This window comes from Rhinopithecus roxellana, chromosome 12, assembly GCF_007565055.1.
Source record: "Rhinopithecus roxellana isolate Shanxi Qingling chromosome 12, ASM756505v1, whole genome shotgun sequence".
Classification (NCBI taxonomy): Eukaryota; Metazoa; Chordata; class Mammalia; order Primates; family Cercopithecidae; genus Rhinopithecus; species Rhinopithecus roxellana.
Window position 1 is genome coordinate 26,085,326 of NC_044560.1, and position 19,509 is coordinate 26,104,834.

At 50.5% G+C, this 19,509-nt stretch overlaps 1 protein-coding gene across 3 annotated transcripts in view; it reads right to left on the minus strand.

Moving 5' to 3' along the window:
- RCC2 (regulator of chromosome condensation 2) overlaps positions 1–19,509 on the minus strand; it is a 33,001-nt gene that overhangs the window by 4,340 nt on the left and 9,152 nt on the right. For 2 of the 3 annotated variants that reach the window (XR_004060447.1, XM_030942707.1), the window contains exons 3-11: positions 18,141–18,234; positions 14,580–14,723; positions 11,719–11,850; positions 11,224–11,312; positions 9,708–9,822; positions 5,488–5,654; positions 2,588–2,768; positions 2,120–2,225; positions 1,188–1,260 (exon numbers count right to left, since the gene is read on the minus strand). Coding sequence is in view for 2 of the 3 variants with exons in the window: in XM_030942707.1 (XP_030798567.1) it covers positions 1,188–1,260; positions 2,120–2,225; positions 2,588–2,768; positions 5,488–5,654; positions 9,708–9,822; positions 11,224–11,312; positions 11,719–11,850; positions 14,580–14,723; positions 18,141–18,234 (1,101 nt within the window). In the remaining variant the exon portion in view is untranslated. The remainder of the gene's footprint in view (positions 1–1,187; positions 1,261–2,119; positions 2,226–2,587; positions 2,769–5,487; positions 5,655–9,707; positions 9,823–11,223; positions 11,313–11,718; positions 11,851–14,579; positions 14,724–18,140; positions 18,235–19,509) is intronic. The other variant, XM_030942708.1, reaches the window with a different exon arrangement.

Here is a 19,509-nt window from a genome sequence, read left to right on the forward strand (position 1 = left end):
GTTCTGTCTCTCTCCTGTCAATGTTTCAAATCGGGCCAGCAGAGCGTCTGAGCCAGACTGCAAGGGTGTGCAGAACCCCGAGAAAAAGGTGCATTCACCATCCATCCTTGCCACAGCTCGAGGGACCAAGGACCGCCCTTCCTTCCCCCTCCTCTCCAACAACCACATCAGCTTGCAACCGTGAGGTTACAGAAGAGGGAGGCAGACTGTATTTCTAACAAGAAATGAGGGACTAAAACTAAGACCACTAAGAGTTAATCAAGCGGAGAATCAAACCGTGACTAGCGCAGGCAGATCAGGATGCACTCCACAGCCAAGCAAGTCTTCCTAACAAAAACTCTAAGACCCACCTTGGCCGGGCGTAGTGGCTCACGCCTGTAACCCCATCACTTTGGTAGGTCGAGGCGAGTGGATCACCTAAGGTCAGGAGTTCGAGACCAGCCTGGCCAACATGGTGAAACCCCATCTCTACCAAAAATACAAAAATGAGCCAGGCGTGGTGGCAAACGCTTGCAGTCCCAGCTACTCAGGAGGCTGAAGCAGGAGAACTGAGAATCATTGAACCTGGCAGGCAGAGGTTGCAGTGAGCCAAGATCGTGCCACTGTACTCCTGGGTGACAGAGAAACTCCATCTCAAAAAAAAAAAAAAAAAAAAAAAAAAAGACTCATCTAGCACCAGGACCTAAGAATGAAAGACATTTGTTTAAGGAAGGCCACGTGTGTGAAATTGAGGGCCACGGGTTCTAACCTCATTGCTCAAGTAACTGGTATTAACAACAAAAACACAGGTTTAAACTCAGTTTGGAAAAATGAAGAATGTCCCCAAATCACCCAATACTGTGAGTTTCCCACTGACTTAGGCCTCCAGGGGAGAGGGAACAAACAGGCCCCTTTCCTACCATATCCCAACTGTGGTTTACAAAATGCAAGGGGAAACTGGATCTGAAAAGTCCCAACTTTCAGAGTTTACAAATGTGCAGAGATGACTCAGAATTATCTGACTAGCACAGAATTGTCCTTGAAAACTCATGGGACTCAATTTTGCTGCAGACCTTAATACAATAAGGGGAGGAGAATCCCAAATGTCTTTCTTCTATGTGTTTTGGGAGACAGGTGGAGAGAACCCAAAGGCCAAGAGCCACCCTGACTGGCTCCACTTCCTCTGACCCGCACAGGTGACAGCTTACCAGTTCCCCAAAGGTCGGTGATGGGCCCCAGCTGATGGTGCTCTCGTCAGCGGCCACAATGATGCTGCTCTTCCTGCAAACAGGCAGGCTGTCACCACAGGCCCAGCAGCCCCAGCCCTGGACCCACCCAGCTACAGCTCCAAGGGCATGGGTGTGAGCTGCCGCTTTTCAGGTGGTGTACATATTCCAAGTAGCAAACACAACAACAGGGCCAACAGGCTTCTCCTGAACTCTAAAGATTGTTCTGTGCAGGCCACTCAATGTTTCAACAAAATGACAAAGCCCTTAGACAGGCCTAGGGGCCAAAGGCGAGGGACCTTGCTGTGCACCCCGCCCTGGGTCCTAGGGCTCTCTCAGGGGAGGTTGCTTTGGGAAGAGGAGACCAGATCAGGACGGAGTAAAAGCCTGTTGCAGAGGGAGCAACCTTCATGCATAGTAATTTGGGCAGGGCTAGAGGCCTCGACAGATTAAAGCCACGCCCCTTATGCTGTTCCACCCACACCCGCCAGCTGACGAATCCAGCTCTTCAGCAAGAAGTGCTAGCTAACTCAACAGGAGTCCTGAAATGAACCACGAACCACTGCTGTCAAGACAATGTCGTCTTCCCAGTGTCAGAGCAACTCCAGTCCTACTATGTTTCCGACTACGTATAATTTTCAACCTGCAACGTAGGAATACATCAGGCTCTGCTGTGTATTTCTTTGAACAGAAACCTTCAAAATGACTTTCTTCCCACAAGACAGGGAACAGCCATCTGTCCTAGCAGCGAATGGGCCCCCGGACTCCAGGATTCAGTGTGTCACATGGCCTGCTGAGGACAGCCCAACAGGCAGCAGAAACAGAGCCCCATCAGGGAAGGGCACCCCATGGGTGTGTCTGACACCCCCAAGAAAGGAAGAGACGTCATACCCACAGGAGGTGCTGCCACCTACCCACAAGCCAGGCTCCGGATTCTCCAGCCGCAGAGGTCCTGCACTGCTTTTGGGTACATGGTAGATTCACGGGAGGTGTTGGTGGCCCCCCAGAAAAACAGACCACCTGAGGGAAGACAAAACATGTTCCCAGCGTGACCAGACATCGAGAGCCGAGTCTCATCTTTAGCATTATCAGGGTGAAGAGTAAGAAGACAGGATGGCAAACAAGTGTTCCGTCTAAAAGATAACTGGAGCCGGGCATGGTGGCGTGCCTGTGCAGTCCTAGCTACTCAGGACGCTAAGGTGGTAGGACTGCTTGAGCCCAGGAGGTCAAGACCAGCCTGGACAACACAATGAGCTCCTATCTCAAAAAAATAAAGAACAATGGGAGGTAAAGAGAACTGGGGTTTGTGGTCTAGGGACAGGACAATGGCTACACGGTTCCCCACCAGAGCACTGATAAGCCAGGGAGCAGCAATCACTAACCCACTTCACTGACGGCAAAGGAGCAGGTGTAACCAGCATAGATCTGGGAAGCTCCACGTCCAGGGAAGTCAAACAGCTTCACCAGGCGGGGGACCATCTCATCCTTCTGCTCTGCGTGGCCTAGTCGGCCATAGCCACCGAAGCCCCAGGAGAAGACTCGCTTCTGGGAGTCCAGGACCAGCTGCAAGGAAAGAAAACACAGGGTTGGAACAAACAGGCTTCCAACAGGCAACAAGAGGGGTTATCGTTTCTGTCCAGACAAACTGATGCAAATGCTAAGGGCAAAGGAACAGCAACATCCAAGATCCCCTACCAGCTGGGCGCGGTCACTCACGTCCAATCCCAACACTTTGGGAGGCCACGGCAGGTGGATCACTTGAGGTCAAGAGTTCGAGACCAGCCTGGCCAACATGGTGAAACCCAGTCTCTAACAACCAAAGAAATATCCTCTGCCTGCCTCCAAAAGAAAGATCCTCTACCTCCTGCCTCCAGCAGTGGGGGAGGAGGTAACAGGAGCAAGTGTAGCAAAATGGCATGCATTCAATAAACCCGGTTTGCTATTTTCTCTGCCAGGGACTCCATTTTCCAATCCTTTTTTGTTCTGTTTATTTATTTAAGCTACAAGTCTTAACCCTTTCCTTAGTCAGAAGCAACAGGGCTACGTCTTCAGACAGCAGGGCAACCGTCTGATTCCTATTACAACAGAGATTCCGCCAGGTGCAGTGGCTCATGCCTGTAATCCTAGCACTTTGGGAGGCCGAGGCGGGTAGATTGCCTGAACTCAGGAGTTCAAGACTAGCCTGGGCAACATGGTGAAACCCGTCCCTACTAAAACACAACAAATAAGCTGGGCATGCTGGTGTGCACCTGTAATCCCAGCTACTCGGGAGGCTGAGACAGGAGAATCTCTTGAACCTGGGAGGCAGAGGTTGCAGTGAGCCGAGACTGTGTCACTGCACTCCAGCCTGGGTGACAGAGTGAGACTCCATCTCAAAAAAAAAAACCAGATTCGACTGCAGAAAGAACAAAAGAGAAAAGGTCTAGCTGTTCCTAGATTTTTCATTTCTTTTTTCCCCCTTGAGAGGGTCTCATGCTCTGTCACCCAGGCTGGAATGCAGTGGCGTAATCTCGGCTCACCACAACCTCCACCTCCTGGGCTCAAGTGAATCTCCTACCTCAGCCTCCCAAGTAGCTAGGACTTGGGTGTGCACCACCATGCCCAGCTAATTTTTGTGTTTTTGTGGTAGAGACGGGGGTCTCACCATGTTGCCCAGGCTGGTCTCAAATGATCCGCCCACCTTGGTCTCCCAAAGTCCTCAGATTACAAACATGAACCACTGCGCCCGGCCTGGATTCTTCTTTAGACTTCCCCCTTGCCCACAGGTACACAGAGGTAACCTGTACCTGGTCACTGATGAAATGAATTCAAAAGACACTTCAAGTGTTTCAGATCTATCTTCTTCAGTCTTGTCTTCCCATCTTCTGACATGCCAATTCAGTTCTTTCACGTTTCATGTCTAAACCATGTGAATCTACAACTTACTAAAAAGCTTGACCTGTAAGGCCCTAAACAAAAGCCAACTTTATTTCCCCGACTACATTAGACAAAACAAATCACAGTTTTTGGACTTGCACAAACTGAAATCTCCTACTCTAGTCCTAGCCCAATTCACTGGGTCTTCTTCATCGGGAAGAAGATTCCAAGGGAAGGAGCTGGTGGGCTGAGACCACTCAGTGGGGAGGACCAACTTGATCTCTGGACTCCCGGCCCAGGCTCTTTCAACAAAGCACAGAACAGAGACTCCTAGGCATTCTCAGAATGAAGAACCACAGGAAGGCCATTAAAATTAAAACACACTCTAACACCTGCCAGGCACGGTGGCTCACACCTGTAATCCCAGCATTTTGGGAGGCCGAGGCAGGTGGATCACGAGGTCAGGAGTTTGAGACCACCCTGGCCAACATGGTGAAACCCCATCTCTACTAAAAATACAAAAATTAGCCAAGCATGGTGGCAGGCGCCTGTAATTCCAGCTACTCAGGAGGCTGAGGCAGGAGAATCGCTTGAAACCGGAAGGCAGAGGTTGCAGTAAGCCGAGATCCCGCCACTGCACTCCAGCCTAGGTGAAAAAGTGAAACCCCGTCTCAAAACAAACAAACAAAAAAGATACACAAACAAAAGATTGCACTGCGGTTTATCTAAAGTGACCTTTAAAGAAACAACCTAGGCCGGGCGTGGTGGCTCACACCTGTAATCCCAGCACTCTGGGAGGCTGAGGCAGGCGGATCACCTGAGGTCGGGAGTTTGAGACCAGCCTGACCAACATGGAGAAACCCCATCTCTACTAAAAACACAAAATTAGCCGGGGCGTGATGGAGCACGCCTGTAATCCCAGCTACTTGGGAGGCTGAGGCAAGAGAACTGCTGGAACCTGGGAGGCAGAAGTTGTGCTGAGCCGAGATTGCGCTCCAGCCTGGGCGACAGAGCGAGACTCCGTCTCAAAAAAAAAAAAAGGAACAACCTACTGATTAAAAACGACTCACATCCCCAGTATGGGGCACCATCTACTGACCTGGAAAGATGTCTGTGATGTTATGTTAGACAAAAGCCAAAAACAGAAAGTGCTTACCTTAAGGTGCAGGTGAGGACGGCAAAACATCTACTTGTTTAAGATGTGTCTATTTAAATCATGGGAGAAGTTAACATAGGAGAGCCAGTGACAGGGAACCCTGCCCTGGGACCAAGGACCCTTTGGCCAGGGTGCAAAGCCCTCTTAAAGAAGCAAGCAGATGTCTACCTGGAATCAGTTCCTAGCCAAAGCCAAGCGTCAGGAAACTTGAGCATAAAGACCCCTCTATCCCCGTCCGACTCTCAGGAAGTGAGAAAAGCCGAGGCTCACCGTGTGGTTAGCGCCACAGGCCACGTCTCGCACAACCACGTTTGGTACAGGCAGAATCTGTCCATCTTTCGTCTTCTCAATGAAGATGGCCACTCGCCGGGGAACTAGTTCGCAGTCATACTCTATCCGCTGTGCCCGGGCGATGAACTTCCCATCTGAGTTGTGTCCTGTAGAGACCACAGAGCTGGTCATCAGTGGCAGCACAAGCACAAGAGACGTGTCACTGTGCCCACACGGAGTCTGTAGTGAGCCCCGGCATCACCCCAATCTGGCCCTTCTGGGCCTTATACCAGCACACGATGGTCAACAAAGGCAGCGTTTCCAATCTCAGGCACAGCACAGTGAGTGGGTCAGTGAAATCAATTTTGTGAGCGTGGACCAGTTATTTTTTAAAAATAGAACAGAATGACAAAGAATACTCTACACATAATAATGCCGCCATGTTATAACAATTCTAGGTAAGGTATTATAGGTTCAGATTGGGTTGCAATAGAAAACTTATTTCTTACAATGGGTTGCAGTCAAAAGTTGAAGCTGCTGATCAAGGAATGGTCTATCAAGTAACATCTCTACTCGACTGGAGGGCCCACAAGGAGCCCCTGATGGGCCAAGAATAGACAGAAAAGCTCCACACACAATCCCAGGCCTGCTTTTATGAATTGCCAGTAACCTAAACATATGGTTATGGGTGGCTAAAACCTGCACTTCCCACACTCCGACTGACCCAGGGACTGGTTTGCAAGGACCCAGCTCAGCACACCACACAACAGGAGACCGGCTGCTCCAGTCCTGAGAACACGCCAGACACCCATGCTCCTGCAGCCACCCGCAGCAGCAGGGCTGCTGAGTAGTTTGTAGTTTTAAACTGCTCCTATTCCTACATTGTGATCATCAGTTTGGTCGGGCACAGTGGGTCACGCCTGTAATCCCAGCACGTTGGGAGGCCGAGGCAGGTGGATCATCTGAAGTGAGGTGTTCGAGACCAGCCTGGCCAACACAATGAAGTCCTCCTGTCTCTACTTAAACAAACACAAGGCTGGGCGCGGTGGCTCATGCCTATCATCCCAGCACTTTGGGAGGCTGAGGTGGACGGATCACGAGGTTAGGAGATTGAGACCATCTTGGCTAACCCGGTGAAACTGTCTCTACTAAAAATACAAAAATTAGCCGGGCGTGGTGGCGGGCGCCTGTAGTCCCAGCTACTCAGGAGGCTGAGGCAGGAGAATCGCTTGAAGCTGGGAGGCGGAGCTTGCAGTGAGCAAAGATCAGGCCACAGCACTCCAGCCTGGGTGACACAGCAAGACTCTGTCTCCAAAAAACAAAACAAAAAAAATGGTTGTGTCAGTTTGTAAACTAGCCCCCCAGGTTCTGGCTAATCCCTCTCCATACGGCATGCTTGTGTGCACCTCAGCCCTTACTGGTATGTGTGTTTTTGAGCACTGTGCTATTTAAATATAGTCAGCCCTCCATGGCCACAGGTTCAACCAACTGTGGTACAGAAACATCTGGGGGGAGGGGTAAACAAGAAAAAAAAGATAATACAAATAATACAAGTAAGACCATACAGTAGAACTATTTACATGACATTTACATCACATTAGGTACTGAAGTAATCTAGAGAGGATTTTAAGGATATAGGTTACATGCAAATACGATGCCATTTTATGTAAGTTGCTTAAGCATCTCCAGATCTTGGTATCTACAGGGGGTACTAGAAGCAATCCCCCACGTAACTAAGGAGCAGCTGTACCCTGGAATCACAACTAAACTACGCATAGTAAAATTACTGGGCTTGTTTACAGGGCGTTGCTTTATAACACTCATCTCGTAAGCAGGTTCTATTATGACAACAGTTCTCTGCTGTTGACATAATCCGTTCCAGTGGAATGTCTGTCCATTTAAAAGTCTGAGGGTCTTGGCTGGGCGCAGTGGCTCATGCCTGTAATCCCAGCACTTTGGGAGGCTGAGGCGGGCGGATCACGAGATCAAGAGATCTAGACCATCCTCGCCAACATGGTGAAACCCCGTCTCTACTAAAAGTACAAAAATTAGCCAGGCATGTTGGCACATACCTGTGGTCCCAGCTACTTGGGAGGCTGAGGCAGGAGAATCGCTTGAACCCAGGAGGCAGAGGGTGCAGTGACCCGAGATCACGCCACTGCACTCCAGCCTGGCCACAGAGCGAGACTCCGTATCAAAAAAAAAAAAAAAGTCTGAGGGTTCCCACTAAGAAATTCCCCCACCTTCTAGAATATGATGAATTTAAGGACATCATAGCAAATAGAATGCACTTCAGGATATGGATGCTACTTCTCTCACAAAAATGGTATTTTTAAACACTTGCACTCTTCTGGACAAGGTTTCAGCAAGGCAGTCAACAAATGATTAGAGTCCCTTTATTTGCTATCGACACAGTGGATACTGAACAGACACAATCCCCAGACAGTAAAGGAGGCACATTTGGGACTGTTTTTTCCACCTCCTTTAAAAAGCTGTACACATCTGCTTTCTCCAGAAGTACAGAACAGAAACTACTCCAGAAAACATGGAACAGGGGGCTTCCCTGTCCTTCTAGAGGGGCGACAGCTCTTTAAAATAAAGTTAAATAGCATGGCCGGGCACAGTGGCTCATGCCTGTAATCCCAACACTTCGGGAGGCCGAGGCGGGTAGATCACTTGAGATCAAGAGTTTGAGACAAGCCTGGTCAACATGGTGAAACCCCGTCTCTACTAAAAATACAAAAAAGTTAGCTGGGTATGGCGGCGGGTGCCTGTAGTCCCAACTACTCATGAGGCTGAGGCAGGAGAAGCACCTGAACCTGGGGAGGTGGAGGTTGCAGTGAACTGAGATCACACCACTGCACTCCAGCCTGGGCGACAGAGACAGACTTCGTCTCTCTTATATGGGCATTGCCCAGCCCAGTAAGTGCACTGCAAAAAAGGGGGCACAAGGCATGAGTGTGTGTGGGTGAGACATGGCCACAGTCGGATTTAGGTTCTCATTCTAAGTGATCTACCTGGATTTGGACAACGAAACAAAAACCTGCCTTAAAACAAGTAATACACTGAGAATAAACGATTCTGTAGCTACAAATCAAGCCAATCCTGCAAGCTGAGTGTAACTGAGCACCTGAGAATGTGTACAAAGTACTTACATGGTGCCTGGCACACGCAGTCACTGCTCCATGAACGTGAGCCATTTTTAATCACCAACAGCATGTCACGCTTCCTGATGGAAAATCGACTTGCCAGGGTGCAGAGGGGAGGCCGAGGCAGCAGGAGCGCGCACGTGGCAGGAAGCGGACCGCTGCCGGGCACCGCAGCAGGGCCGTGGCCATGGAAACCGCTCTCCAACTGTCTCGGGCTCCGCCCGGGCAACCAACGCAAAATGTGAAATGTGCGTAAGGGGCTGTTCTCTCTTATTCACTTCTGACTTGAGGTATATTTAGTTTCACAAAGTCACTGTTCCCCGAGGCTAAGGCCAGCGGGCTCCGCACTATTTTTACCTTTTCCATCTGCCAGGCGCTGCGGCTGCAGGAGCAGGCGTGGCCAGCAGAGGGCGCCCGCGCCACACCTCGCGGAGGCCTCCCTAGAGAGGCTGGAGGCGGAGCCGCAAAGGGGAACCACACTTTGGGGTGGGACAAGAAGGAGAACGGAGACCACCAAGTCGCCAGACACTCCCCACACTGACTGAGAACTAATTCCTGAATTCTCCTTTTCTACCAGTTAGATCGAAGAAACAAGTTTCTGGACAACTAGATTCTGGCTAGGGATGACGCACGGGGAGGGGGTCCACCGGGGCTCCTCACGTGGCAACCTGAAATAATCGCCCAGGCCAGGGTTTCCAGAACAACCTTCATCCTGTGTAATTTTTTCATTTTCAATAAAGGCATAATCTTTAAATGTGAAATTGAATGAAGGTGGCCTAATTTTTTTTTTTAAACGTCGAAATCCTTTTATATAAATGAATTCCCAAATCACAAGAAATCTTTTGTCACACTCCAGTCCCAACTTTTCCATTGAGACAGTGTTGCAATACTCCACAATCCTGTGAATGAGGACGCGCTGTTCCGCTGCACGTGAGATCCACTTAATGGACAAAGGCTATTATCTGAGATCAATTACCCACATTTCTAACACGTGTGTGCAGCCACACAGTGATCTCTGGTTCTGAATATACATAGCTAGATTAGAGCTTTTAAAAAAATGTACTTCCATACCCAGCTGACCATATTCAGGGCACCCAAAGGAATAGAGGTTTCCTTTGCAGTCCATTATCATACTGAATTCAGCCCCACAGGCCATTTTGGTAATTGGCTGGCCGTTGTACATTATCTGAAAAGAAAAGAAAGGAGACTTTCATTTTTTTTTTTTAAAGACTGATAAAAAGCCTCTACCTCTCTGCATGTTGGTGGGAAACAATTACTAGGTTACAAAGGGAAGTTTAATACACTCAACAATTCTGAAGGCAAAAGCTGACGGCATTTCTAGAACACAAAGCTTAGAAGATATGTAAAGAAGCACCCTCACGACCCCCACCTTCCAAGCACTGAGCACAGTTCAAAGCCCAGCCACTGTCTCTTTTTAAGATCAATAAGACCAAGTCCCTCCCTTCCTTCATCACCTAAACCACTAATTAGGCACTTAGCATTCTTCTGCCATTAGCAGTAGTTTGTTTTTAAGGTATAAATCTCACCCCTCCAGCTCAAGTTTCTTAGAAAAAAAAAAAAAAAAAGGCCGGGCGCGGTGGCTCAAGCCTGTAATCCCAGCACTTTGGGAGGCCGAGACGGGCGGATCACGAGATCAGGAGATCGAGACCATCCTGGCTAACACAGTGAAACCCCGTCTCTACTAAAAAAATACAAAAAACTAGCCGGACGAGGTGGCGGGCGCCTGTAGTCCCAGCTACTCGGGAGGCTGAAGCTGGAGAATGGCGTGAACCCGGGAGGCGGAGTTTGCAGTGAGCCGAGATCCGGCCACTGCACTCCAGCCTGGGCGACAGAGCGAGACTCCGCCTCAAAAAAAAAAAAGAAAAAAAAAGACTGCCTATCTTTTATTTGTGTTCTAAGAACCTGGCTGGTGACTTTATACAAGGTCAAAACAAAGTATTTGCAGGTAAGTACAATTACATCCACACAACACGTCTCACTTTCCTTGGAACAGAACAGGCTTAGGACAAGGCATTTCTAACACATTTCTCCATTTGGAAACAAAATGTTTTCAGGATGGTTTTCAACCTGACCACAGACTACGCCTGCCTTAAAAACTACAGCAAAGCTGTGCACAGTGGCTCACATCTGTAATCCCAGTACTTTGGGAGGCCGAGGTGGGCAGATCACCTGAGGTCAGGAGTTCCAGACCAGCCTGACCAACATGGAGAAACCCTGTCTCTACTAAAAATACAAAATTAGCCAGGGGTGGTGGTGCATGCCTGTAATCCCAGCTACTCTGGAGGGTGAGGCAGAAGAAATCACTTGAACCTGGGAGGCGGAGGTTGCAGTGAGCAGAGATTGCATCATTGCACTCCAGCCTGGGCAACAAGAGCGAAACTCCATTCTCAAAAAAAACAAAAACAAAATCAAAAACAAGAAAACCCTACAGCATATAACTAAACATCCAGGACCTCTTTTTACAAGGGGTGAATTAACTCAAACAACGGAGACCCCACCTCAGAAAATCAAACACAAAAGTAAAGAGAAACGAAAAGCCACAGAGCCAGAGCTGAGGAGGGGTCACCTGCGCGGGGCTGGGGACAGCGTCTGTCTGGTTGCCAAGGCCCAGCTGCCCCATCTTGTTTTCCCCAAAAGCAAACACGGAACCCGTTTCTGGAAGGAAAGAAAAAAATCACAAAAGGGAAGATAATGGTGAATGTTTTGAACTACATTTAGAATCAAAAGCATCAAAATAATAAAAGCAGCTCAGGCAGAAGGCAAGTGAGACTGCCCAAAAGCTGCCAGTGCAGACACTTCACAGCAAAGTCATTTCACATCAGAAACTGGGTGTGCTGAGATACGCAGGGCAGCGTCTCCCACTCCCAGATGGGCCTCCTATGGCCACTGGGGAGGCTCCCAATGCCCTCAGAAGCCACTCCATACCCAGGTTCTCAGGGCCTCTTTCTGATCTTGACCAAGAGTCACAAGGGTAACTCCACCCCTCCCCCCACGCCCCATCCCCAAGGCAGACCATTTGGCCTCTTGCCAAACTAAGAAACACCAGCAGCCACCTCCTTACCCGTCAAGGCCAAGGTGTGGTTCCGCCCACATGCTGCAGACACAATCACTTCGTGGCTGAGACCCTCGATGAGTCTGGGGGCTTCTACTCTCTTGGTGTCACCATGTCCCAGCTGCCCCTTCTCATTTCGACCTGTAGATCACATGAGAGAAAGTAGAAAAGAGAGAGGGTGGTCCAGGTGGCACCACCAGGCGAAGACGAGTACCAACACACTCTCAAATGACGCCCATCTGTGTCTCCGGAAGGCACCCTCCAAATTCCCAATAGCAGCCAAGATCCAAAGCAAAGACCGTCCCGGCCCTCCGCCCACTGGAATGGCACCTGCTGCAGCTCCCCCGACCTCCTTCCTTGGGGCAGCAGCGGGACCACCCGTGCGCACCTCCCACATCTCTGCTACAAAGAAGGGAAACGAGAGAGGCTCAGTGTGGTACGGACACCAAGCACAGGCGGGCATGCTCACAGAAATGCGCTGTTCCCACTTGGAGTGCCTGCAAGACAACCGCCCCGTCTCTACCCTCTGGGATGTGTGTTAAGACAGCACCCATTTTGACACCTAGCTCACCAGAGTTTAATCCCTCTGGTGCTCTGGGCATCCACTGAGGACCATTTGCTGTCTGCCCAAAATGTCTCCTTTTTCTACCCTGTAAATGGTGCTCACGGAACAGTGCCAATCCCACCCCTAGGGATCGCCCCTCAAGGACTCTCAGCAACAGGAACCCTGGTGACAAAGCACAGATCCGCCCTGAACACAACACGCCCAGGCCCACCTCCAGGGCTGCTGCGGGTGCAACCAAGGCCCTGCACCTGTCAATTCCAGCGGAAGGCAGGCCTGAGGCCAACCCCTGCCCCCGAGTCCTCTGCAGCACCAAATTCAGCTCCAAAACAGACATGGAAGTTGGGTGGGGCCAAAAGGAGGGCTGGGAGCCCCTACACCTCATCTGCGTTCCAACACAGACTACCAAGTTCCGAAACAAAAATTCAACCGGCCCCTCTCGGATCCCTCCCGATAAGAGAAAAACCGCACCTGTAACCTAACGTCTGGGGACACTGACGGAGATCTTACAGGCGTGAGAAGTCAGAGTGATTCTAGGGGGTTTTCCAACCTTCTCCAGTAATGAACTTTTCACCCTTAGGTCGTGATAAAGGCAGACAGCAGAGCCATTAAGATAAGTTCCAGCTGCCCTGGAGAAGGCTTGCAGGAGCAGCCTCTGACTACAGAAGGAATTACGACTAAGGGAAACCAGCCTCTGACTCGCTCTCTAAGGAACGGCAGGCTGAAGGACCAACGCTGGCACTCGAGCAGGAGACGCAGATACACCAGCTTCCAGTGGGAGCTGCCCAAGTTCACGGTGAAAGGCAGGTGAATACAGAGCAACAAGCGCGAGGCTTAGTGGACCGAGTTGCCGCAGGATGGCGGGGGGGGGGGGGGGGGGGCGGAGACCCCCCCATGAGCAATGCGTCAGCCACCCTCCCGTGATCCTCTACACTCACACCAGACGGTGCCCCTCTGCCTTCTGGAGTGGCAAGCAGTGGGCCTGTGATCCTCCAACCCTGTCCTCACGAACTGCACTGCCTGCTCAGGGATCACATGTCTCGACGGCGGGACATACATTGTTCCTGCCCACAGGTCAGAACCGAGGGCGCTTTTAGAGCCACCAAGCAAATGAAGCTCTGCGAGAGACCAGAACTAAGGTATTTTAGGTTTGGAACACTGACATAAAAGGCTGTGTTCAGTGTTGGAACACGAAGTAGGAGGGGTGCTCTGGGGGAAGTTACACACATCTGTGCCAACCAGGATGCCAACCGGGGGAAAACAAAAACTCGGGCAATGTCAGCATGCCATCAAGAGACTATAAAGCATAAATTTGGGCCAGACACACTTTAGCTTTTTTCAACAGAAATTACAAAATTAGCCGTGTGCAGGGAAGACAACAGATGTTAATGTATTTGGACTTTGGTATAGCAGCTCATGAAATCACAAAAAAACAGTTCAAACAGCCCAAAATAAAAATGCAGTCATATGGACTAAAAGCTAGCCAGAGGACCAGCAACAAAGGGTGGGGACAAACGCCAATATACCCCGCTGGAGGCAGAGGCCAGGAGCCACCAAAAGGGCTGGGGATAAAATGAGCCTTAGCCCACACCCTATGACTGGAACGATCTGGAAGAGGACACAGGCAGGAATGAGCCGGCCAGCTGCAGAGGACAGTGCCGTGGACAGAGGCTAACAGAAGAACTGGAATCCATCCCGAGTGCCCAGGTTGAGGAAAAACAGAAGGGAAAGGCAAACGAAACTCCAAAAAAGGAAACTGAGGTATCTGGGGAAATATCCTAAGAAGCAGACAACACGGACAGTGAGCGACCAAGCCTGCAGAGCAGACTTGCGCAGACCTCAGACACGAGGGCCAAGGCGGCAGGGACGCAGCATCCTATGACATAAGGTGGCAGGTATAAAAGCCAGTGGCATTTCAAGTGGCAAGAACAGAGGGTGTCATGTCATATCATGCCTCAAAGAGGAAGGAAATTGTCTGCTGGAAGGACAGCCTACCTAACAAATTCACATACCTCAGTATCAGAAAGATGAAGCTCCGGGCAGAAGATTCAAGAAATATTGCTTAAACACAAGGAATCAAAGAAGTAGGGGCTGTGTACGGGCAAAAAATGTCAGGGGGAGAAGGGGATCTGCATGTAGCGCGTAGACAAGAGACGAGCTGGGAATTAGGAAAAAAGACGTGGGCTGTGAACGAAGGAGCCCAGCCTTCTAAGACGCGAGTCTCTTTTCCAGGCAAACAGAAGAAAATGCTGTGTGGGGACAGCTGGTGACAGTGGTCCCCAGTGCCCAGCCCCCACGCGGTACTCACCCCAGCTCCACAGCTTCCCTTCCGTGGTGATGAGGAGGCTGTGTGCAGCACAGGAGCCCGAGACCACTGTCCGTACCCGGACCCCCGCCAGGCACCCATACCTATGGGGCCCCCACAAATTCTGACCAAGATTGCGGTAAGCAGCTGCAGAGAGAATGAGAATGCAGATCAGACACCTGGGGGTGGATGGGGTGACCTCCAAAATGTCACTGGCCACCAAGAAGCCACTTCCTGAGGGTAACAGACACAGGTGTTCCTTGGGTGCCACCCTGACGTGGCTGTTGGGAGGTTGCACAAGGATTGGGTTTGCACTTCTAATCTCTGCGATGCCTCTGAAGGCCCAAAAAACAGAATGCCCAGGAGCTGGCACAGGCCTGGCGTCACCTGCCACCTTTACACCCATTCGGCCCCAGCCCCTTCTATGGGTCCCACCTCTCACAGGCCTCAGCCCCATGTGCTCTGCCATTGAGCATGCCACCCCGCAAGTGCCCGGGATCTGTCCAGGAGGCAGGAATGCTGGCTTTCCACAGCCGTCAGCTGAGGAAGAAGCTGACCCAGGAAACTCTGCTCGCCCCGACAGTCACCTGCCCTCTTCCTCACTCCCTGCTGCCGCCCCGCCTCTCCTTTCCCAGGCTCTCCTGCCTTCTATCTCTGGCCTCTGCCCTGGGCCAGAAGGCTCTTTCTGAGGAGTGACCCAAGTGTCCTGTCTTCCAGTGTTCCCAGCAGGTCCATCAGGCCCCTCGTGAAGGGGCACTGCTCACACAGCATCCCTCCCACCTCCCCCTCCTTTCTCACCCGTCCAGAGTGGCAGCCACTTCATGACTCCCCGCCTCCACCCATATATTCGCTTCCCCTAGAATATCCTTCCCACCTCCGACTTATTCCTCAAAGCTCAAGTCAAGCACCAGTTCCCCTCCTTGGGGAAGCCCTCCAGGGCAACGTCCACTGAGAAATCTCCTTCCCTCAGGGTTCCCCTGCCCCAGCCCTGCTCAGCCCTGCTCAGCCCACCACAGCTCTCTTCCTGAGCTCCCCGGCCCTCCCACTCCATGAGAAGCCACCCAGGGCCAAAGCTGTAGGCTCCCTCCAGCCTAGACCCTCACAAATGCCTGGCACGCAGTGAGCGCTCAATGGGAGAGAAAAGAAACAGCGCCTTCCTCACAAACCCGCCTTCATACCCTATTAGTGGATGGGACAGGGCCAATTTCTTACTTAATTTTTTTAAGTAATTTTTTACTTTTTTTTTTCGAGATGGAGTCTCACTCTGTTGCCCAGGCTGGAGTGCAGTGGCGTGATCTCAGTTCACTGCAACCTCCGCCTCCCAGGTTCAATCGATTCTCCTGCCTCAGCCTCCCGAGTAACTGGCATTAGGTGTGTGCCATCACACCCAGCTAATTTTTGTACATTTAGTAGAGAGGGTTTCACCATGTTGGCCAGACTGGTCTTTAACTCCCGAACTCAAGTGATCCACTTGACTCAGTCTTCCAAAGTGCTGGGATTACAGGCCTGAGCCACCATGCCCAGCAATCTTAATTTTTGAAATTGAGACACTCAAGAATATTTCCAGGACTGTGGTGATTATCCTGAAATGCTAGCCACTGCCAAATCGAGTGTGTAAGACTGATCCAATGTAGGAACTGATCAAAAGGCTACAATGTCTCTATCAAGCGCCTGGCTCCCTGGAAAGTATCCGTGAAGTCCGTCTGAGCCCCACCCTCCGCTCCCAGCAGAGGGCGCCACATGCTCCCTCATTCAGGTGCAGGGGCAAGTGGGTAAGACTCCTGGTCGCAGGGGGCAGGAGCCAGCCTATCCCACCTGGCACCTGAGGCAGCACACCTGCAGACACCTCCCCTGAAAGGAGGAAAAGGAACATCAACAATTTCCTGGGGAAAAAGCAAACCAAAAACAAAAGCCTCATGGTCTATATTAGAACTTAAGAAAAACCCAAGGAGGTGGCACCTAAATTAAGATTCAGGAACTGTATTAATACAAAACTCAGAAGGGAAAAAGAGAAACCCAAGGTCTCTTTGTCATGAAGAAAAAATGACGGCATGACTGACGAGTATCATCATGACCCTGTGCCACGGCACAGGAGGCCAGGGGATGCCAGGCAAGGGTGTGGTGCCACACTTGACCTAGATTGGCCAAGGGGAGTCTCAGGTGGTCAGATGCTCCTGGACTTACCACAGCATCTTTCCCTGCAGTGCCCAGGATGCCCTCAGCTCCTGAGGAGCAGGGTTGGGTTTCTTCTGGCCTCCCAAGGAAGGGCTGGAAGGACTGCAGGGACCAGGCGGCGGAGCAAGTGAAATTAAATGCCCTGCAGCAGTCCCAGGCTCTGTGGTCAGACTGAGAAGTCAATTCCCATGGCCTCCGGATCCCTGGGGTCTGGTCCTAATCACAGAGCTATGTGTGGATTGCTGTGCTATCTTGCAAAAAACAAGACATCCAGGGTGCTGGTTTTCACCAGATCTACAGCAACATATACGTACGGGAGGCAAGAGAGTTAACTAGACGGTGGGACTCCAACCCTGGCCCTGCCACTCGCTTCCTTTGGTATTTACTGCCCTTCTCTGGGCTTCTGTATCTTCAATGTCAAGCGGGCTGCTCAGTTGAAGAACAGCTTTGAAAAATGACGCAATACGGGCACAGGACTGGCAGCAAGGCACCATCAGCACCTGGGCTTACGTTACTGCAGACCAGGAGGTGCTTCCCTGGGACACCAGCCACTGTGTGGATGTGGCCCCGTCCTGGCTTCAGCCTGAAGGCTGGGCATTTTCCAAACAAGACGTTGCTGCTACCTGCAACTTAAACCCATTTCTAACTCAGCTAGCGCCCCGGTGCTGCTGATTCATAAGCTGTTTTCATGGAACAAGGTGATTTCCAACGCCCCTGTTTTAAGGTGCCAAGACGTGCCAGCATGCAAATATTTGTTCATGGGGCAAAGCAATGCTGGAAAGCACTTTGGGAGTCTTTCCAGATGAAATCAAGAAGCCATAAAAGTTGGCTACGTGCCAGATGCGCCATTTCCCTTAAGGTAAGACACCAGTTTTCCAAAGGTAACGGGACAAAACATTTCTTCTTAAGGACCTCTCTGCTTTCCCCTGCTCCAGACTGTTCTGTCAAACCAGTTCCTACAACAATTTGGCAGCTTGCAAAGAAACATGGACTCTTCTGCAATGTCTGACATTTTGACATATGACATTTGACAAATGTCTAGGACATTCTGACACCATCTCACAGAGCCAGTCTCTTCATTTTAATGAAAACAAGTGACGTGAGAGGGAAGATGGAAAAGGTGGCAGTGTTCATATTTCAGGATACTACTTATATTTTCCTGATTAATCTTAACGGAGTTAGTGAGTCACTGCAAAACTGTGCCTTTAAAAGACTAAGATCAGGGTTCAAATCCAGCTCTACCACTACAGTGGCTGTGTGGTCTCAGGCAAGTCACTTGGCCTCTCTGAAAATGCATGTGTAAAGGAAGGGAATACCTACCAGGCAGGTGGTCAACAGAACCTAGCACTTAAGAAGCATTCAATGGGTTTAAAGACACCATTCTCATACCTTGCTGCTTAGGCACTTCTTTTCGACCAATCAAGTCCCAGTTGGTTGCCCCAAAAATCAAAAGCTGCCCTTTGCACTTTGACCCTTCAAGTTTCTGCAGAGACAGAGAAAGGAAAAAAGAATTAGCGCGTAAGTCTGCACCTAGCTTCCCAAGGCCGTCCAACGACAGCACGAAATCAAAGAAAATCACTCCCTTGTTAGCCCTTATGTCACCTGTGACCTCCACACGAACAGAGTCTCCCCACACTCCCCTCCCTCATCAGCAAGTGGCAATGCGGGCAACCCCAAACCTGCCCACAGCCGCTCACTTGCTAAGCCCAGGCTCATTTTTATCCTTTGACTTCCCTTTAAAATAGCTTTTGCAAAACACTAAAAGAAATAACCCAAATACATGCCTCCTTCGCAAACTGATGTACAGAGGTATTTGCAGGAAGCCTGCCGGACACGCAGGGGCATTACATCTGGCTCGTCCTAGGGCCAAGTCTCCATTTCACATGGCAAGCACAGTCCGGGACCTCAAACCCACATCACTTCTGCTGCCCACTCTGCCAAGAGCCTTTCCATGGGGACTCAGGAAGAAAGTAGAGAACAAGGTTCGATTTCTCCACTGAAGGGAGACCAGGCAGAACAAAGCTTTGGTGAGTATGCGGGGGTCTGATGCAGGCGGCCTTTGATGGCACCCTCATGCCGGTCTCCGTGAGCCTGGGGGCCAATGGTGAGTGAAACAGGACCTCTCAGAGGCTGGGCTTCTGGAGGAACAAGCTGTCACAGCAGCCAGCATACTCCAATGTTCATCCTCAGTCTCTCGACACATAAAGTCATCAGGGCCACCAACTCTCATACTGTCAACGAAAACCTATGCCATTTAAAAAGGCCATTGTTCAATTCTGGGTGGCACTCATAATATTCTCAGCACTTTGCTTCCTTAAATGTCAAAATATACTTTTTCGAGTAAGCTGTTAGTGGAAAACTCAATTCTGAACTCCCCACTCAGTCCACACTGGCAAGGGCAGCATTCATTACTATCACTTTCTGCTCTTACACATCATCTTTCCTGGATGTGAAAAGGAAAGAGATTTCCTTCTGTTTACAGAATTGTTCTCGGAAGGCTTCAGGAAAAAAGGCTGGCCAGGCGCAATGGCTCACGCCTGTAATCCCAGCACTTTGAAAGGCCAAGACGGGCAGATTGCTTGAGCTTACAGACCAGCCTGGGCAACAAGGCGAAACCTCGTCTCTAAAGAAAATACAGAAATGAGCCTGTGGTCCCGGTTACTTGGAAGGCTCAGATGGGAGGACTGCTTGAGCTGAGGAGCTGGAGACTGCAGTGAGCCAGAATCACACCACTGCTCTCCAGCTTGGGTGACAAAGC